The sequence below is a fragment of the Pan troglodytes genome, chromosome 15, assembly GCF_028858775.2.
Source record: "Pan troglodytes isolate AG18354 chromosome 15, NHGRI_mPanTro3-v2.0_pri, whole genome shotgun sequence".
NCBI classification, from domain to species: Eukaryota; Metazoa; Chordata; class Mammalia; order Primates; family Hominidae; genus Pan; species Pan troglodytes.
In genome coordinates this window covers 26079955-26099006 of record NC_072413.2, presented here as the reverse complement: position 1 = coordinate 26099006, position 19052 = coordinate 26079955, and the positions used below count along the sequence as shown (strand labels likewise).

The following is a 19052-nucleotide window of genomic DNA, read 5'->3' as shown; positions in this document are numbered from 1 at the left end:
GAACATATTTCTCTGCTCATACCATAAAATTTAAACCAACATGACTCCAATATAAGGGGATAGACAAAAGAGCTACAAGAAACAGACACTGTTTGAAGATGAGTACTTAAGGAAACCCAAAGTTAAGGGAGGAGACAAAAACAAGGACACTAGAGGAATTTGAAACCTTCAGAAACTTGAGCTATAACAAATACTAAATGCAGTCCAACTCCAAGACAGATTAACATATATCCTCAGTTTAACTTTATCTCAGTATCAATTTATCTCAGCATCAATTTATCTCAATATCTATTATGGATACAACATGTCTGGCTCTCAACAATGGCAACAAAATTACAAAACATGGTAAAAGGCAAGGAAAAAAATCACAATCTGAAGAGACATGATGATCATCAGAACAAGACTCAGTGATGACGATGCATATTTTGGAAATAGCAATCAAGAAATTTTACATAACTATGATTAAGATGTTAAGGACACTAGTGGAAAATGTAGAAAATATTCAATAAAAGATGATTAGTATAAGCAGAGAGATGAAAATTCTAACAAAGAACCAAAAGAAAAGGCTAGAAGTTAAAATAACTACAATAGATTTTTTTAAAAAATGCTTTCAATGGTTTCATTAGTAGACCAGACATGTTTGGGGAAAGAATTAGTGAAACTAAAGATAGGTCAAAAATACATTTTAAAACAAAGTGCCAAGAAAAAAATAAATGAAAAAAAAAAAAGGTGAAGGACATCAAAGATCCGCTGGGCAGTTTCTAAAGTTGTACAAAATGGGAAACTAGAATAGCAGAAGGAAGAGAAAGAGAGAAATGAGGAGAATCTATCTAAGTGAGTAATGGTCAAGAAATTTTAAAGCATAATGACATGAAACAAACGACCGGTCCAGGAAGGTCAGAGAATATAATTCATGACAAACAACAAAAATACAGCACCAGACATAGCATTTACTATATGTAGAATAAAATAAAATAAAATAAATCAATAAATAGACAAAGAGAAAATCTTGAGAGAATCTGGATTGAAAACTACATTCCTTGTAGAGAAAAAAGAGTAAGGATTTCAGCCCACTTCCACTAAGAAACCAGGCAAGAAAGCAGAGAGTAGAGGGAAATGTTTAAAGTGTTAAAGGAATAAATGCACCAACTTAGAATTCTACATCTAGCAAAATTATACCTCAAAAGCAGAGGGGAAATCAGAATTTACCAGACAATAAAACACTAACAATATACTGTCAGAAAACTTTCCTGCAAATGTGTTAAAAGAGGTTATTCATGGAGAAGAATGATATAGATCAGAAACCTGTATTTACAATAAGAAAGCAAGTGTGTTGAAAAAGAAAAAGAAATGTTTTTTTCTTATTGTAAATCTATTTAAACTATATGTTTGTTTAAAGTAATATTAGTAAATGTGTTGGGCAATTACAGCATGTGGGTAAGTGAAAGGACTGATGGTGATGTTACAAAAGATACGAAAGATGAACTGGGACTATTCTATTAATGTGTCCAGAATTGGTGGGTTCTTGGTCTCACTGACTTCAAGAATGAAGCTGCGGACCCTCATGGTGAGTGTTACAGTTCTTAAAGATGGTGTGTCCAGAGTTTGTTCCTTCTGATGTTCGAACGTGTTGGGAGTTTCTTCCTTCTGGTGGCTACGTGGTCTCGCTGGCTTCAGGAGTGAAGCTGCAGACCTTCGCAGTGAGTGTCACAGCTCTTAAGGTGGCACGTCTGGAATTGTTCATTCCTCCCGGTGGGTTCGTGGTCTCGCTGGCCTCAGGAGTGAAGCTGCAGACCTTCGCGGTGGTTGTTACAGCTCATAAAGGTAGTGTGGACCGAAAGAGTGAGCAGCAAGATTTATTGCAAACAGCGAAAACACAAGGCTTCCAAGGTGTGGAAGGGGACCCAAGCAGATTGCTACTGCTGGCTGTGGCAGCCTGTTTTTATTCCCTTATCTGACCCCCACCCACATCCTGCTGATTGGTCCAGTTTACAGAGAGCTGATTGGTCCGTTTTGACAGGGTGCTGATTGCTGCGTTTACAAACCTTGAGCTAGACACAGAGTGTTGATTGCTGCATTTACAATCCTCTAGTTAGACATAAAAGTTCTCCAAGTCCCCACTAGATTAGCTAGACAGAGTGCTGACTGCTGCATCCACAAACCCCGAGCTAGACACAGAGTGCTGATTGGCGCATATACAATCCTCCAGCTAGACACAAAAGTTCTCCAAGATCCCACCTGACTCAAGAGCCCAGCTGGCTTCGCCTAGTGGATCCCGCGCTGGGGCCGCTGGGGGAGCTGCCCGCCAGTCCCACGCCAGGCACCTGCACTCCTCAGCCCTTTGGTGGTTGATGGGACCAGGCGCCGCGGAGCAGGGGGCGGTGCCGGTCGGGGAGACTCCGGACAGGGGCGGGGGAGCCCGCAGGGGAAGGCGCGGGCGGAGAGAGGCTCCGGCATGGCGGGCTGCAGGTCCCGAGCCCTGCCCCGCGGGGAAGTGGCTGAGGCCCGGCGAGAATTCCAGCCCGGAGCGGGCGGGCTGGCGGTGCTGGGGAACCCGGCGCATCCTCCGCAGCTGCTGGCCCTGGGTGCTAAGCCCCTCACTGCCCGGGCGGTGGCGCCAGCCTGGCCCCTCAGAGTGCAAGGCCGCAGAGCCCGAGCCCACCCGGAACTTGCGTTGGCCTGCGTGTGCCGGCGTGTGCCGCGCGCAGCCTCAGTTCCCGCCTGTGCCTCTCCCTCCACACCGCCCCACAAGCAGAAGGAGTCGGCTCCGGCCTTGGCCAGACCAGAGACAGGCTCCCACAGTGCAGCGGCGGGGCGAAGGGCTCCTCAAGCGCGGCCAGAGTGGACGCCGAGGCCGAGGAGGCACGGAGAGCGAGCAAGGGCTGCCTGCACGCTGTCACCTCTCATTAAGGTACCTACACTGTTTGTGAACTGGTGGAGTGCTATTTGAAGGTGATCTTAGATTAGTAACAAATGTGTATTGGATACTCTGGGGGAACCACTAGAATAGTTGAAAAAGGAAGTATGCTTTACATGTGTTATGCCTAGACCGTTAGTTCCTTAAAGAAGACTACCAGAGTCCAGAGTCAAAGCCAAGCGGCAAGGATCTTTACTACAAGTTCGAACCTGGTCTTTCCATTCCACAGCATACAAGAGGGCCCTGAACAATGCGAGTGTTTGCTTTTTATAGCCTGAAAGTTACAGGGGAACAAAGGAATTCTTTTGGTTCCTGCTCTTTCAGTAAAACTTTGAACAGCTGTCCTTTTATCGGAGACTTTCCTGGTGGTGTTTGTACTGGGCTCAGGAAGTTTGAGAGATATATGGCGATATGTGGTGGGATGGGAGGATGGGATGTGTTTGTACTGGGCTTGTTTGTTTTGAGCCCGGGGCTGAGGAATGTGCCTGGCTCTTTTCACATGTTATGAGTGACATTAGGTTTGATAATGGATTTTTAGATATAATATTAATACCAAAAGTTCTAGCTACAAAGGAAAAAAAATGATGTTAGAATTTTTTAAATTTAAAATGGAATTTTCTGCTCTGTGAAAGACTGCAGAGAGTTAAAAGACAAGCCACAAACTAGGAGAAAGTATCTGTAAACCGTATATCTAATAAAGTATTGCTATCTAAACATACAAATAACTCTGAAAACTGAATAATAAGAAAGCAAACAAGCCAATTACAAATGTGCATAGAATGTGAAAAGACACCTCACCCCTGCCCCCGAAATACCCATGGCAACTAGCATATAAAAATATGCTCAACAGCATTTTTTTTCTTTAGAGAAACACAAATTAAAACAATTGTGATGCTACCACACATTAGTTAGAATGGCTTAAATCCATGAACCGAAGTATTACAAATTCTGGTGAAAATGTAGAGCAATAGTAGCTGTTTGCTGAAAGGAATTTTAAAATTGGTACTGCACACTGGAAGACAGATTGGCAGTTTCTTACAAGTCTAAATATCGGCTCACCATGCACTTCAGCTATCATGCTTCTAGGTATTTATCCCAATGATTTGACAATTTATATCACATAAAATGTGAGTGTTTATCAGAGCTCTTTTTTATAATTATCAAAAAAGGACAGCAACCTACATGGCCTTAAACCTTAAATAAGTGAATTGATTAACCGTGGTACATCCAGAAAAAAGAAATAAATATAAATCTACAGGAATAAATACATGAATATTCAATATTTATTGCTCTGTGAAAGAAATTAGTCTGCAAATGCCTCGTATTATATGTTTCTAACTATATGACATGGTAAAAAGGGCAAAACAATATAGTAAAAAATATTAGTGCTTCCAGAGGTGAGGGGAGAGGAAGTAGGTTTAAATATGTGAAACATGAAAACAAGTTTTTTACTATACTGAAACTATTTTATATGATATTGTAATGGTGGACATAACATTATGCATTTCTCAAAATCCATAACAGTTTTTGAGCTTGAGGAGGAAACATTAATTTATACAACTAAAAAAAAAAAAACTATCCTTTAGGAAGTAAAGGGATTGCAAGATGGAATGCAGAGTGTGACAAAATATTATAAATGTATTGAAAATATATGAAACAACCTCACTGAGATGGGTGGGAAAAAATGCGCTGAAATAAGTAACTTCAGAAATGAGAGGAGACTGTAAAATTAAAGGTGAAAGGAAGTGTATACAGCACAGTGCTCCAGTTAATAAAGTTGTTTCTCATGGAGGTATGGCGTAACATTTCTGACATTACTGTATATGTGCATTGTGAATGAACAATTAAGAAAGTGAGTGATGAATGGTGGATGGGAACAAGTAGAGGGCTATTCTTGATATTCTCCTCAAATTTCTTTAATTAATTAGTAAAAGAATTAGCAAGTCCCTAATGGCCTTTAGAGTCTGCTGAAGGAGATGAATAAATAAACAGCTGGCTATTAATAGCATAATATAATATGGTGTTTAATATTATAAACAAAGGGCTATGTGAGTGTGGACCAAGAGACTATTATTTTCACCTTTTTTCTAAAACCTTGAAAAAGTTGGCACTTCTATCTTACCTTAGATAGTAATCAAGAGTTAGATAGGTTGAAATGACACATTTTTCATGTAGAAAATATTACACACGAAGGCATGGAGGTTCATAATTTTCAGGTTATAGGGAAATTGCAGGTTGCTGAAAAATGCAGGTTGCTGAAAGGAATGCAGTATGATGCAAGATATTTGATGTTGGGCAAAAATAATTTTAACTTCTATTACATAGTCTGTGGACAATGGGCAACATTGAGGGGTAACAGAAGCCTTTGTTACCCCATCTTTGAAAAGTAAATAATAATAATTGTCCGATTTAGATATTAAAGATTAAATAGGTTAGTGAATGCAAAGTATGCCATATAAATTCTGGCAAATAATATGTTCAAAATAAATTGTAACTTTGATTATTAAAACATATGTATACACATACATACATATATATGTATGTTTATATGTATGTGTATGTGTCTGTGTGTATAACAGAATTAATTGTATATCATAGTTGAAGTAAAAGAATGGGAAGAAAAAATACTTTAATGGGTCTCCAAATAGGACAAGACTATATACATATAGTCTTGCATATATATATATATATATATATATATACACACACACACAAATAAATATATATGTATGTATCAATACACACACACACACATTCTCAGTACATGGGGATAATCAGAAAGATGGCTACAAAAATACAACCCTCTTAGTTTTATATAACCCTTTATAAATATATAAAACTAAGAGAAGGAAGAATGCCTTCTGAAAGAATGCCTTCTGAAGCACTGTAAACTAATCTAAGGGGGGTAAAGTCAGAGGATTTTCCTATGTTGGGACTGAATTCATTAACATAGCTATAGAAAGAGTCTGTCAATGAAAGGAGAATTAGTTGCCTATGGAAACTGAGCTGCAGATGAATCTTTAAGGCATAAATCTCTTTTCCATCTAAGTAGAAGTCCAATTCCTGAGATAGGAAGTCTGGGCAAGTGAAACTGCCAATTAAGTTGGTAAGCCTTCCTACAATAAAAATAAACGCATGTGCACATTTATATTAGCTTCACGGTGTTAAATATTCTAATCATTGAACTTTATTTTTCTGATCTAATATATACTCAGCTATCATGTGACTACATTTTGTTTTCCCATACAGATGTGCATTTGGGTGGAAAGTATGTACTGTTTATGCTGAAGTAAGAATTTTCTTTTATATAACATAGTTCTTGCTATAAATTAATAAACTAACATTCTGATTGTTTATAGTCATTGTGTGTTGAATCATGTCTCCAAAATGAAATCCGAATCCCAATACTTGTGAATGTGACCTTATTTGGAAATAGGTTATTGCAGATGTTGTTATTTTGAAACAGGGTCATATTGAAATGGGATGGGCCCCAATTCAGTGACTGGTTTCTTTATAAAGAAAGAAAATATGGAGACAGAGAGACATAAAGAAATATAGGGAAGAAGGCCATGTAATGACGGAGGTAGACAGTGGGGTGATGCATGCACAAGTCAAGGAACACCAAAAATTGCTGGCAACCACCAGAAACTAGAAGACACACGGGGAACGGACTTTAAGTCAGAACTTTTCAGAAGGAACCAATCTTGCCAACACCTTGATTTCAGGCTTCTAGCTTACAGAGGTGTGAGACAATAAATGTTTGTTTTTTTTTAAGCCACCTATATTGTGATACTTTGTTATGGCAGCCCTAGAAAGCTAATACAATAGTCAAAAGGAAATAAATTACCTCCCTGTGGCGTAAAACTTTAAAATAATTTTTTTTTTCCCCAAAGCCTTTTTCTTTCATTTGTTGGTTTTGGTTTCTATACAATAGATCAAACGTCTTCACTGATAGTTTTCTTAGTCATTATTTTTGGAAACATTTTTCAAAGGACTCATGGAAATCTGTAATCTATGCTGATTCACTACTTCCATGTAAAGAATTTGATATTTTTCATAGTTATTACTGGCTGTTGCTGTGCTATTCCTAATTGTCTTGAATGTTGTGTATGTAGCATGAAATCCCAACTTTTATTGAAGTAGGATATATATATATATATAACTCTTCTATGGTTGTATTCAAGCTGGAGCCTATTTGTTAGCACTGCAGGGCATCGTGTGTGTGTGTGTGTGTGTGTGTGTGTGTGTGTGTGTGTGTTGTAGAAGCTACTATATGAGAAATGTGGAGATACACCTTTAGTTCAATTCTTTAGCTGCTAACTAGAGTTCTTACTGTTGTTTTAGTCAGGAAATAATGAAATATATCATCAATAAAAAGTTAAAGGAACAAGGTGAATCAATCCAATGGGAGAATCTAAATCTTCCCAGGGATCTATCCAAATCCATAAAAAGAGTACCAGTTGATAGGTAACAGCAGGGGATTAAAGACTGAAGCAGTTTGCTGCAGGCTATGAATGACCTGATCCCTTAATCCATCTGTCTTTTTATATGAGAATGTTATGCTAATTAGCTGAGTAAATTGTTTCCTGATGACATTAATTTTGTGCCTTTTTGTTATTCTAGGCTTTGACTTTCACTGTGATAAAAATATATGAAGGGGCATTTTCAATTTAGATGGTTCCTATCCTGATAAATTCCAACACAGCAATGTTGTGGGGGAAACATGTATAAATAGCAAACTTAATCAATCCCGAGGATAGACATAGATGACTTTAGCTTCCTATATAATCGTTCCCTTTAGCTTCTAAAGCATTACATTAACACACTTGAAATGTTAAAACATAATTCAAGGAGAATTTTAGCAAATGCGATTTTCATTTTCCCATTTTCTTTGGAGAAAATCAAGACTTGAATTCATTAACATGGAGGAAGTAATGGAACAGATAGTCGTGATGTGAAATCTTATTAGTAAACAAGAGCTGCATCTGAAAAAATATTGTCATTAAAAGCTATGTAGTAGTTAATTGAGTTTGATATGAAATTTAGTGCTGGAAAGTTAATGACTAATGCAGCTATTTCACAGAGCTTGGTTACTGCAGGCTCCATAATGATCTCCTTTTGCTTTGGAGCAACAATGAAATTAACCTCTCTTTTGTCCTGCAGGTGTTGTGTTCTGATAATGCATATCCTTTACAAGTTTGGGTAAATTATTTGCTTTGCATATAAATTAACTCCAAAGCTGAATCAATATTAGAATAATAAAAATGTAGAGAATATTTTTATTCCAAGGAAGCAAAGATTTATAGCAAAATATATCCCAAATCCTAGATGCAATTTCAGGAGGATAGATTTAAAAATATTTATTATGCTCCAAAAAGAAAAAGGAGAAATAAAAAAGGAAAAATACATACAATTGAGAGAAAGGAGGAATGGTTTTGGAAAATACAATATTATGTTATTATTGTTACATTAGGGAGAAAATAATTGAGAATCGATACATTTGTTTTTCAGTATAAAAATAAAAAGATGGCACTTATTTAACAATTCTTAAGTGATGTCTTCTGAGCTCCACTTTATTGGGTATGTATTGTTCCTAAGCTAAAATCTAATTTCAAAATATTACGTATTACAGCTGTAGTGTTGTCTCAGTCTGTTTTGTGTTGCTGTAACAACACCTGAGACTGGGTAATTTATAAAGAAAAAGGGTTTATTTAGCTTATGGTTCTGGTGGCTGGAAAGTCCAAGACTATGGCATTGGCATCTGTTGAGCTTCTGATGAGAGCCACATGCTATGTCACAACAAGCCAGAGAAACAAAATGGAAATCAGGCAAAACATTGCTTTATAAAAGAGGCAACTTTCTTTAGAATGACCAGCTTTTATGAGAACTAACCCATTATCACGAAAAATAACCCAGTTTCACCAGAAAGTTATTAATTTATCTTAATGACCTAATCACCTCTTCAAAGCATGATCTCCTAACACCTTACATGGGAAATTAAATTTCAACATGAATTTTGGGGAGAATAACCCATGTCCAAACTATAGCAAGGGTAAAGACCCCAAATTTACTTAGACTTGGGGATTAATAATCATGTGTCATTGCCAATAAACGTTTTCTTTCTTTTGCACTTCCAAAGAATTTTTTCACCACCTATTTTCCTCTATGTTTTTCTTTCTCTAGTATTTCTTTCTCTAAAAATTTGCGTTTGTGTGATTTACAAATGCAACTTTTTTCTTCTTTGAAATGATAGCTAAATTCAAATTACTTTTATCCTATTCAAAATTCAGAGGAAAATTCAGAAGTTACCTATTCGATGTTTGAGAATGTGCCATACTACATCAAGTGCACAAGCTCCTATGAATAAGAAGCGAAAAAGCTAGCACTTTCCCTAGTTCTGTTTTTAAAGAATAAGCTTATCAGTGGATATTGAGAAAAAAACTACTGGTAATATTTAAATGGTAAAATGGGTATGGTAAAATAATATTATGAGCACTTTTTCAAGTAATACATTTTGAACTTTAAGTTTTCTTCTGTTTATTTTATCTGTTTATAGGAATAATCCTGTTTTGTTCACTTCAGTATATTCACTATTCCTTTCCCTTACAGTAAAGCATTGGACATGGCCTTGATATTGCTGGTTATTACCCATAGGGTTCAATGTTCATCTTTTGTTTCTAAATTCCAAAAGCAAAGTTGATTCTAAAGGATGATAATAATCATTAATAATTTATAGAATACCCATCTCCAAAACAGAATCAGGAATGCTATAGACAATAATAAGCACACATTAAACCAACTGGGCACAGTGCCCAGAAAATCAGCCAAGTACACACAATAGGCAAGAAAAGAGCTTGTATGTGTGTGAGGAGAAATAAGAAAGGGAAAGCAATGCATAAAAGACTTCCAAACAGAACAACCAGGGAGTCAACAGATTTTCAAACTTTCATAGAAAACACAAATATTTTGAAGTTATTTCTGCTGGGTCTACTAACTGTCTTACAATGTATGATAGCTATGAACCCCAATGGAAGAAGTAGAAGCAAATTGAGTATATTCTAAAAAATTCAAAATTTGTAGGCATATTAAGTTTTAGGTTTTACAAGCTTCCAAGTGGTGAGTTACAAGACCACAATATAGGTGTAGGTTTATGGGCTTTCTTGTTTGTGATTATGACTTAAACCAACCTTCTTTTTTCTATATGATTTGTTGAAATTCAAACACTGTACATGTGATTATGACGAGGAGCAAGGAGTCTCATGTATATGTTTTCTTATATTATAAAACAGCACCTGAACTTTTTCATGTCAGATCTCTGCTGGCAAATTAAAGGAGGAAAATACCCCCATGAACTGAAGAAACCTGTGGAAGTTAGCTTGTTGAAATGCTGCCAGAGGCTTCATTTAGAGGGGTTTTTATAGGTAGTAGGTCTAAAGGATACTAGCAAACAAAAAATGCTAACAACATTTTTTTTTCCCCAAGAGAAGTACCCCACCAAATTTATTCCATGTAGGCCTGAGGGTTGGATACTAATTTACTTACCATGTATTTATTATAAAACACTACTTAGGCAGGTGTGACCCAGCTATAATTGGCAAGAAACCAGGGATGTACATTTGCTTTTGCTATTATATCTAAACTAGAAGAAGACTAAATCCTTTAATAGGAATAAAAAGTTAACACAATGATTTAATTTAATTCTACTTCGTATAGATAACATTTGGTAGAGTTTCAGGAACTTACTATATATTTTAGCGCTTACTTTGTAATGAAGGCTATTGACAGTATAAATCTTGGGATAAACTAGGTAAATAAATTACTTTTTTTGAATATGAATGTTCTTTTTTATTTATCCTGGAGTCATATTCAGTGAACTGAGAAATGCATTTTGTTAAACTGACACCTAGATTTCAGGGAGAATATACTCAAATGATAAAATATTTATATCAAGAAAATAACTTTTACTCCATGACATTATATTATTTATCAGATATGAATGTCATTAAAATTCATTTTCAAACTGTGTAAAAGAGAATGATTCCTATGCCAATGTTTTCTTACAGTGTGAAATCTCATATTGATAAAAGTACAATATTTATATATGAAATTTTGGAAAGCTTTGAGCATAAAGTTCTCAGTCACATCATAACATTTTCTCTGACAGTGTGTGTGTCTTAGGGTAGGGAAAGAGAGTGGTTGAATGTCCATATCTTACTAACTAAGATGGTATGCCCACTGTCTTAACAATTTAATTCCTGTATTGACTCAACTAATTAGGCTGCCATAACTTTATTTCTTAATTGTTAATATGTTGGGGAAATTATTGATAAGTATAGAAAATGACAAAGTTATTGTTTCTGAAAAACTATGAAAAAGAGGATAGCCTTACTTATGCAGAGCCTATTAAAAAGGGAGTACTTTTTCTTCTTAAAATGCATAGCTTGACCAGCTCCATTTAACACTGTTTTTTAAAAGACATGTTAATATCCTAATGGTATAAATGAATTCAGTCATGACTAATTGAGTCAAAGAGATTTAAAAATTATTTAAACTGTTTTATCAAATTGCTAGCTCATTGTTTAGTGCTAGATATTCACAAAACAAATAATGAAGTTCCTAAGATTATTGTTGCAAACTGTGGGAACTAAAAGTCTTTAATTACATTATTTTGAAAGCAAAAAGTGATTGCCATGCAAAATATTTTAAAGGATTTCTACCCAATGTCAAATTTTCTTATCTATTCATTTAATAAGCATTGATTGAATATCCATTGTGTCTTAAAAATCAATGACAAATAACATTCTAAACTTCAGCAAGCATATGGTTGAACACTAAATAAAGAACAAAAACCAAGGTAATTACAGTAGAGTATTTCAGTGATATATTACCACCGAGAACAGAGAGCTATAAAAATCACTGGAAGAACATCTAACTGAATCTTTGGGGAGTGAGGAAAAGCTTTCTTTGGAGAATAACCTGTAATCTGATATCTAAAGGACCAGTAGGAGTTATCCATAAAAAGGAGAAAGAAAATTCCAGATAGTTGAAATGGCTTGCTGAATTGCCAGGGCACAGATTACTAAAATGTTTAGTAATACTCATGGTAATTTTGTTTATAATTTTGAAACAGATACCATGTAGTGAACATAATAGGTCAGATCAGCACCTTTGGTACACATAACCCTTTTTCTGTAAGGTATTGATAGGTATCATTTGAATAAAATTGGCAATATTTAGTGTTTATTGGTGTTTGGGAAAAACATGTGCTTCCTAAAATTTTAGCATATTTTCCTATATGATTTCTCCTTAATAAATTAATGTACAAAGCAAATATCCAGGAGGTGTTAATAGTAAGCAGTAATTTCCAAAACTGCGTGACCGAGAAACTTTTTACTCATAGAACAACTCTTTGAAATACTTTTCTCAGGAATATACTTTGAGAAACATTGCGTAAATACATGTGGAAAAAAGTGTTCTAAATCCAAGTTCTTTATGATGGAGATTACTGAATCCAAGTGTTCTAAATCCAGGTTCTTTATGGTGGAGATTACTGAAAAAGTATGGGAGAAAATTACACATTTTGACAGAAAATCTTAAGAGTTGAATGGTGTTTGCCCAAAAGGTTTGTCCACCCAGAATCTCGCAGTCTGACCTCATTTGTAATAAGCATCTTTGAAGATATAATAAGGTAATAAAGTGTGCTTATCCTCTATTACAATAAATTCTAAATCTAATGAGTGTCCTTATAAGAGATAGAATAACAGAAAGAAAAAAAGGCAGGGGGGTGGGCATGTGAAGACAGAGTCAGAGATTGGAAAGACAAAAACCGCTAAGAATTGCTGACAGCATGGAATGGGTTTTTTCTGGGTCTCCTGTGGAAACCAATACTGCCAACATGTTGATTTGTCTTCTGGCCTCCAGACCTGTGAGAGAATCAATTTCTGTTGTTTTAAGTCATCAAGTTCGTTGCAATTTGTTATGACAACCCTGGAAACCTAATAGAACAATGTGATGCTTTAGAACTAGTTGTATTCAAACAAATTTAAGCCTTAACTCATATTCTTACCAAACAGTCCCCAATGAATTATGGATGTCCCTTGATTTCATGTTCTTGCATTACCCTCCCAACCAGACAATAGATTAGCCTTGTGAATTAGTTGAGCCATGAGAATTCAGCTAAAGAGACACTGTATAAGTTTCAGTCCTAGGCTTAAGGAAGCTTTATAGCTTTTGTTTACTCTGTCTTTTGCCTTGAGCCACTGTGCAAAGATGTCTAGGTTAGCTTCCTTGTGGATGAGACACTTTATGATGAAAAAGACCAGGAGGAATGAAAGACTGGGAAGATAGAGAGGAAGACCCAGTTAGCTTCTAGTCATTCCAGCACAACATATGAATGGGGCCAGCTAGGATCTTCCAGTCCCTATGGAGCTGCCTGCTAAATACAAACATATTAAAGAGTCCAGCAGGAGACACCATCTAGGGAGAGATGAGCCACCCAGCTGAGTTCAGCCCAGATTGAAGAATCATGAGCAGGTCCATCTGTGCTGCTTAGCTGTTTTAAGCTGCTGTGTTTAGACTGGTTTATTATGCAGCAATAGAAAGCTGTAACCATCTAATATGATTATCAAGTATGTTTTTTTAAAACAAAGATAGACAAAAAAGATTAATAGATACAAGATTACGTTGTGTGCTGTAGCAAAGGTGGGTTTGACCTTTTTTTTTCAATTAAGAATTTTGATAATCTACCATACATTTTTAAATTCTTTCTTGCATTAACTTTATCTCTGGATAAAAAATTCAAGCCACCTGTAAGTAAATAGAAACAGTAGGCATAAATACACAAAAGGAAAGTTATATTAAAATTCTGCAGAAATGTAACAAGAATAAAAAAGCTGAACTGGATTTTTAGGATGTTGTACACTCAGCTTTTATGAGAAACAGACAAATGACAATCTCATGCCAAGGATTTGTTTTAAAAGGCTGTATAACAGGTAGAGCATTGACTAACACATGTTTTACCACCTTTATCTTCAGAGTACTGCAGACAGATGATATTCATAATGACTCTACACGATGTTGAAATGGTATCTGAATATTAACAACTAAATTCCGACCAGTTGTGATTTAAAACATTTAGCTATTTATTGATTGTTATTTTTTTAAAAAAATTGGAATGTGCATTATATGTATATTTAACTATGAAGTCACTGAACATTTAATTAACATATATCCTGTTTTTCAATCATTACTAGGAGTAGTCTTTATAGAAATACAAGTAGCAACCATTACCACAAATGAATTCTTATAAGAAACAGTTATTCAAGTCTTTTTCTCTCTCTGTCAAACGCATGTGCGTGCACACGCACACACTTTAATGTTTGTATGCCTGTGGATTGTGAGAGAGTGAGAATAAGCCTGTAAATACAGAATTATATCAGAATTCTTGTAGCAAATAAGCTATCAGGAAAATTGAGCCAACTTAGTCTTGGTCTTGTGAAGGACATTTTCTCTTTTCTGACCTAGTCTTTTCTATTAAGTGAAAGATGTCACAAAATGACCACTCATCTATTTTTGATGGATACATGAATTGTACATTACATGGAAAGAAGAGAGAAAATAATCCTAATTTTATATAATGTACAGGTTAGAAAGCCTGATATAGACTAATATAAAATTAATGCTTTGAATAAATTTGTTTATACTATTGCTCTGTTAGAGTGCTGCTACTTTTGGTTTGTTTTTCAGTTGTTTTTTCAGTATATATTTAGTTTGATTTTTAATAATCTTATCTCTCTCTTTTTTCTTTTCTTCTCCTTTACCTCTTGCTCCTCTTCCTTATTCTCCTTGCCTTCCTCCTCAGTCTCCTCATCCTCATCTTCCTCCTCATCCTCTTCTTTCTTTGTTTTCATTACAAAATAAAATAAGCAATCAGAAAAGTTCATACAGATATTGTTACTTATCTTTAGGGACCTGGATCTAACTTAGTGCTGTTGCTTCTGTTTCTTCTCTTTTGTCCTCCTCTTCTTTTTCTCCTTTGTGTTCTGTTTTACTTTTTAAAAATAGATGCCACAACTCTGATTTTTAATCTGATTGTGTAAATGATCCTTAATAGTAAAATCAATTTGAATATTTCTTATAAAACAGAAACACAGCAAAGCATTTTGCAAAATTTACCATAAAGTAAATAATAACCATTCCTAGTACGATAATGCTGCAACTATTTTTCTTTCATCTTCTGCAACATTTTTATCTGAAACAGTCTCTGCTGTTTCCAAGTTCAACGTCCTGCAGCAAGCCTTGCCAGCAATACAGAATACTTTCAATTGGTAGTTCTCTACTTCTCTGGTCGCTAAGCAACTGACCTATGGTGAAGAATACATAATGATCTGCATAGACACCTTAGAGCAATAGAAAGTATAAGCTTCACAAGTTTCATTTGCTCTCTTGTGTTGATGTTACAATAACCAGTTAAATGCATGGAAATATTTTATAGTAATTTGCTATAATAAACTTAAAGATTAAAAGAAGCCTCGGACAAAGGTAGAAATAAACACAACATAAAATATTGTATTTGTCATTTGTTCATGTATGTTATTTTATTGTTTATAGGGAGGGCAAGCAATCAGGTTAATATTTTATTAAATGCTTATATTCTAGCTACTGTTTAAGACAGAATTCATCAAGTAGCAGAAGTGATGGAAGGGCCAAGGGGAAGAAAGATGGACAAAACCTGAAAATTGAAAGTGCAAATAAAATGAAAATTACAAATGAAAACCAATATGCCTGAGATATACATGCCTGTTTAGTAGACTGTCTTCATGTGGGTTAAAGAAGAAAAGGAAATATCAGCTGGAATCAGCAGAACAGATTTAGCACTTGACCCTTGGATACTTTTCATTCTATTTATCTATCATATTTTTATTGGTTTTTATTCCATTGACTACTATATGCACTGACCCTCAGCAAATTCACTCAATAGAGAGGAGAGATTATATCTCCACTGTATCAGTGGAGCTGCTTAGGAACATTTCTCCCGCTTCTTGTATGTATTTTGTCCTATTTGTACATTGTATTTTATGAGCTGCTTTAGAATAGTAGAATAACTTTCCTTGATATGGTATAGAACTTTTGATATATCTCAACAAAAATTTTAAAAAATGATCATTTGAAATGTATGTTCTCATACTGTATGTGCAAATATCAGTAGTACAAACACTTAGGATTAATGAAAATGAAAATCCTAATATATTAAACTTAGAAAAATAGACTAAATATTTACTGAAAAGAAACAGATAACCAAAATTTCATGATACACAATGAAAAGCCTCGAGACATTAAAGAGGACTTTCACTGTCTTTGATGATGTCATCTTTTACATATTAAGTTCTTCTAGCATGGTAACTAGAACTAAACTTTTAACTTAACTTCCTTTTAAACCACACACTGTGAATGCATCTGTGAAAAAGACCTGCGTACTACAAGATAACTTTAATTACATATCTTCTGTGGGGTCCATGCTTTTAGTTTAGTATAGGTTTATGCAAAGTGATACTATTGGTAATGTGTAATTTAAACACACACACAAACTAACAGGCCCTGCCCCCTATCAATGTCTGGGTGATATCAGAGAAGGCCATGTGGGAATCCATAACTTTCTTCTCTGCCAGGTAGTTCCAATGTGCCCCGTCCTTCCCCACCAGATTCCTTAGGTGTCAAAGTAAACTAAGTGAGAAGTTGGAACTTTCACCATCATCTAGTGGTAAAAAGGTCCAAGGCCTCCTGATGTTTGCCTTCCCTTCAGTGTAGGCCATAGTGGGAGCAGAAACAAGAAAAGAATCCCCCACTCTCCAAAGGTGGTTGAGCAGGGATAAATTTTTATAACCCCTAGCAATAACAAGGCACCCCCACTTTCACCGTGTGTGGTGTCACAGGAGGTTTATTTCCAAGAGTTAAAATACAGAGCCTCCTAGCATAATATACAAATTACCCTAGTACATTGAAAATTACTCAGCATATCAAGTACCAGAAAAAAATCTCATCTTGAATGAGGTAACACATGCCAACACAGTGATAACACATAAATTAGATTTATTCACAAGGATTTTAAAGCCACCACCATAAAAATGTTTTAATGAGCAATTCCAAATATGCTGAAACAAATGAAACAATGGAAAGTTTTACAAAGAAATAGAAGATGCCAAGAGACAAATAGAAATTTTGGCACCAAAAAATATAATTGAACCTTTAAAAAATACTTGATTGCTCAACAGGGTAATGGAGGAAATAGAGAAAAGAATAAGTGAACTTGAAAATAGGGCATTAAAAATTTACTAATCCAAAGACCAGAGGGAATACAGACTGAAAATGAAAAAAAAAAAAAAAAAAAAAGAACAGAGTCTCAAGGACCTATAAGACTATAGCAAAAAATCTGCTATTCATGTCATCACAGTCCTAGAAGGAAAGGCAAAAGTGGGTTGGGCTAAAAATATATTTGAAAAAATAATGTCCAAAACGTTTTCGAGTTTGGCAAAAGACATACAACTACAGATTCAAGAAATGAGAAAATCTAAAACGGGACAGATACAAAAAAATCAACATAGAAACAGGTCAATTTCAGAAAACTTCTGCAGAAGAAAAAATCTTGGAAGCAGTGAGGTAAAACAATGCTTCATCTCTCCAGAAGAAAAACAATTTGAATGACAATGATTTTCTATCAGAAATAATGGTGGCCAGAAGGAAGTGATATATTTCTCAAGTACTGGAAAACAAGAACTGTCAATCCAGAAGTCTGTATTAGGCAAAAATGTCCTTTAGAAATGAAGGAGAATTAAATAAATTCTCAGAAGAAGAAAAATGAAGAATTGGTTGCAAACAGACCTACCCTAAAGAAAAGCAAAAAGTTCTTGAAACATAAAGAAAATGAATAAGGTGCCTGAAATCATCATAAGAGTAACAGAAAGAGCAAAAATATGAATAAGTACAAGAGATTTTTCTTCTTGCGTTTTCTAAATTATGTTTGACTTTTGAATCAAAAACTGTAACATTGAAATGGTTATCAATACCTAAATGAAAAATTTTAAAAATTATATAAACAAGGATTGGTAAAGAGACTTCCAATGAGATAAGATTTTTACACTTCACTAGAAGTGTTAGATATTTTGATAGTGGTAGTGGTCACAAGAATTTACACATGTAATGACAGATGTATGCATACATATTTTTTCAATGTCAATTTCTTGGTTTTAATGTTTTACTGTAGCTACAAAAAAATGTAACCACTGGGGAAACTAGGTGAAGAGTATGAGAGACCTCTCTGTACTATATTTGCAACCTTCTGTAAATCTATAATAATTTCAAATCAACAGTTAAAAAATAAAAATATGTCTAATAGACCAATAGTTGCATATGGAGGGCAGAATGATTAAAAAGGAGATATTTTGTTTATATATACCTGTAAAGGCATCCATGAAAGGTATTAACATTTGAAATTATGTAAGTCCAATGCTGCAGGAACATGGGCATACTATAGCTTATTTTAGATGCTTTAGAAAGCCAAAGTCATCTCTGATAAGTTCTACATTGATAATAATAACCTGAGAGACTTCTCAGTCTCCAAAATTATACTGTTTCTAAAATATAGGTAAATATTATTTTCATCCTAAATCTTTCAAAGTTTAAGAATGTCATCGATAGTCTTTGCTTTAGAGGAAAATACAGAGATCAAGAAAAAAAGGTCTGGAAAAATGAAAAAGAATAATTTTAAAAGCTTCCTCAGAGAGACAGAGTTACAGATGGATATAATTTAACTACAACTCAGCCATGAATTTCTTACTTCTCTTCTAGTTACTATCGGTTACTCTTTTGCTGAATGAATCTACCTTATGAACATAAGTTAAAAAAAAGTACCCATGATAAGTAAAACATTATCAAATACAGCTATTTTTATAAAAGTTTCAAGTCAAAAATGGATCCATTTCTGTTGTTCTTCTTACAGGGAGATGCTTATTCCCCTATCCTTTATTAAAATGGCCAAAAAGTATACTCATCTGTAATAGAGAATATGCATAATGTTTATTAACTCATGCTTATTATAATGTTAACACATTATCTGCCACTCCAAGAATGTGGGCATATT

General features: G+C 34.9%; 1 protein-coding gene across 1 annotated transcript in view; it reads left to right on the top strand.

Moving 5' to 3' along the window:
- Window positions 1–228: 228 nt before the first annotated feature.
- The window catches only part of LOC129136965 (uncharacterized), an 81353-nt gene continuing 62529 nt past the window's right edge, over window positions 229–19052 (top strand). Inside the window, exon 1 of the mRNA XM_054665930.2 lies at window positions 229–2911. Coding sequence (XP_054521905.1) covers window positions 2352–2911 — 560 coding nt within the window. The 5' untranslated portion in view covers window positions 229–2351. The remainder of the gene's footprint in view (window positions 2912–19052) is intronic.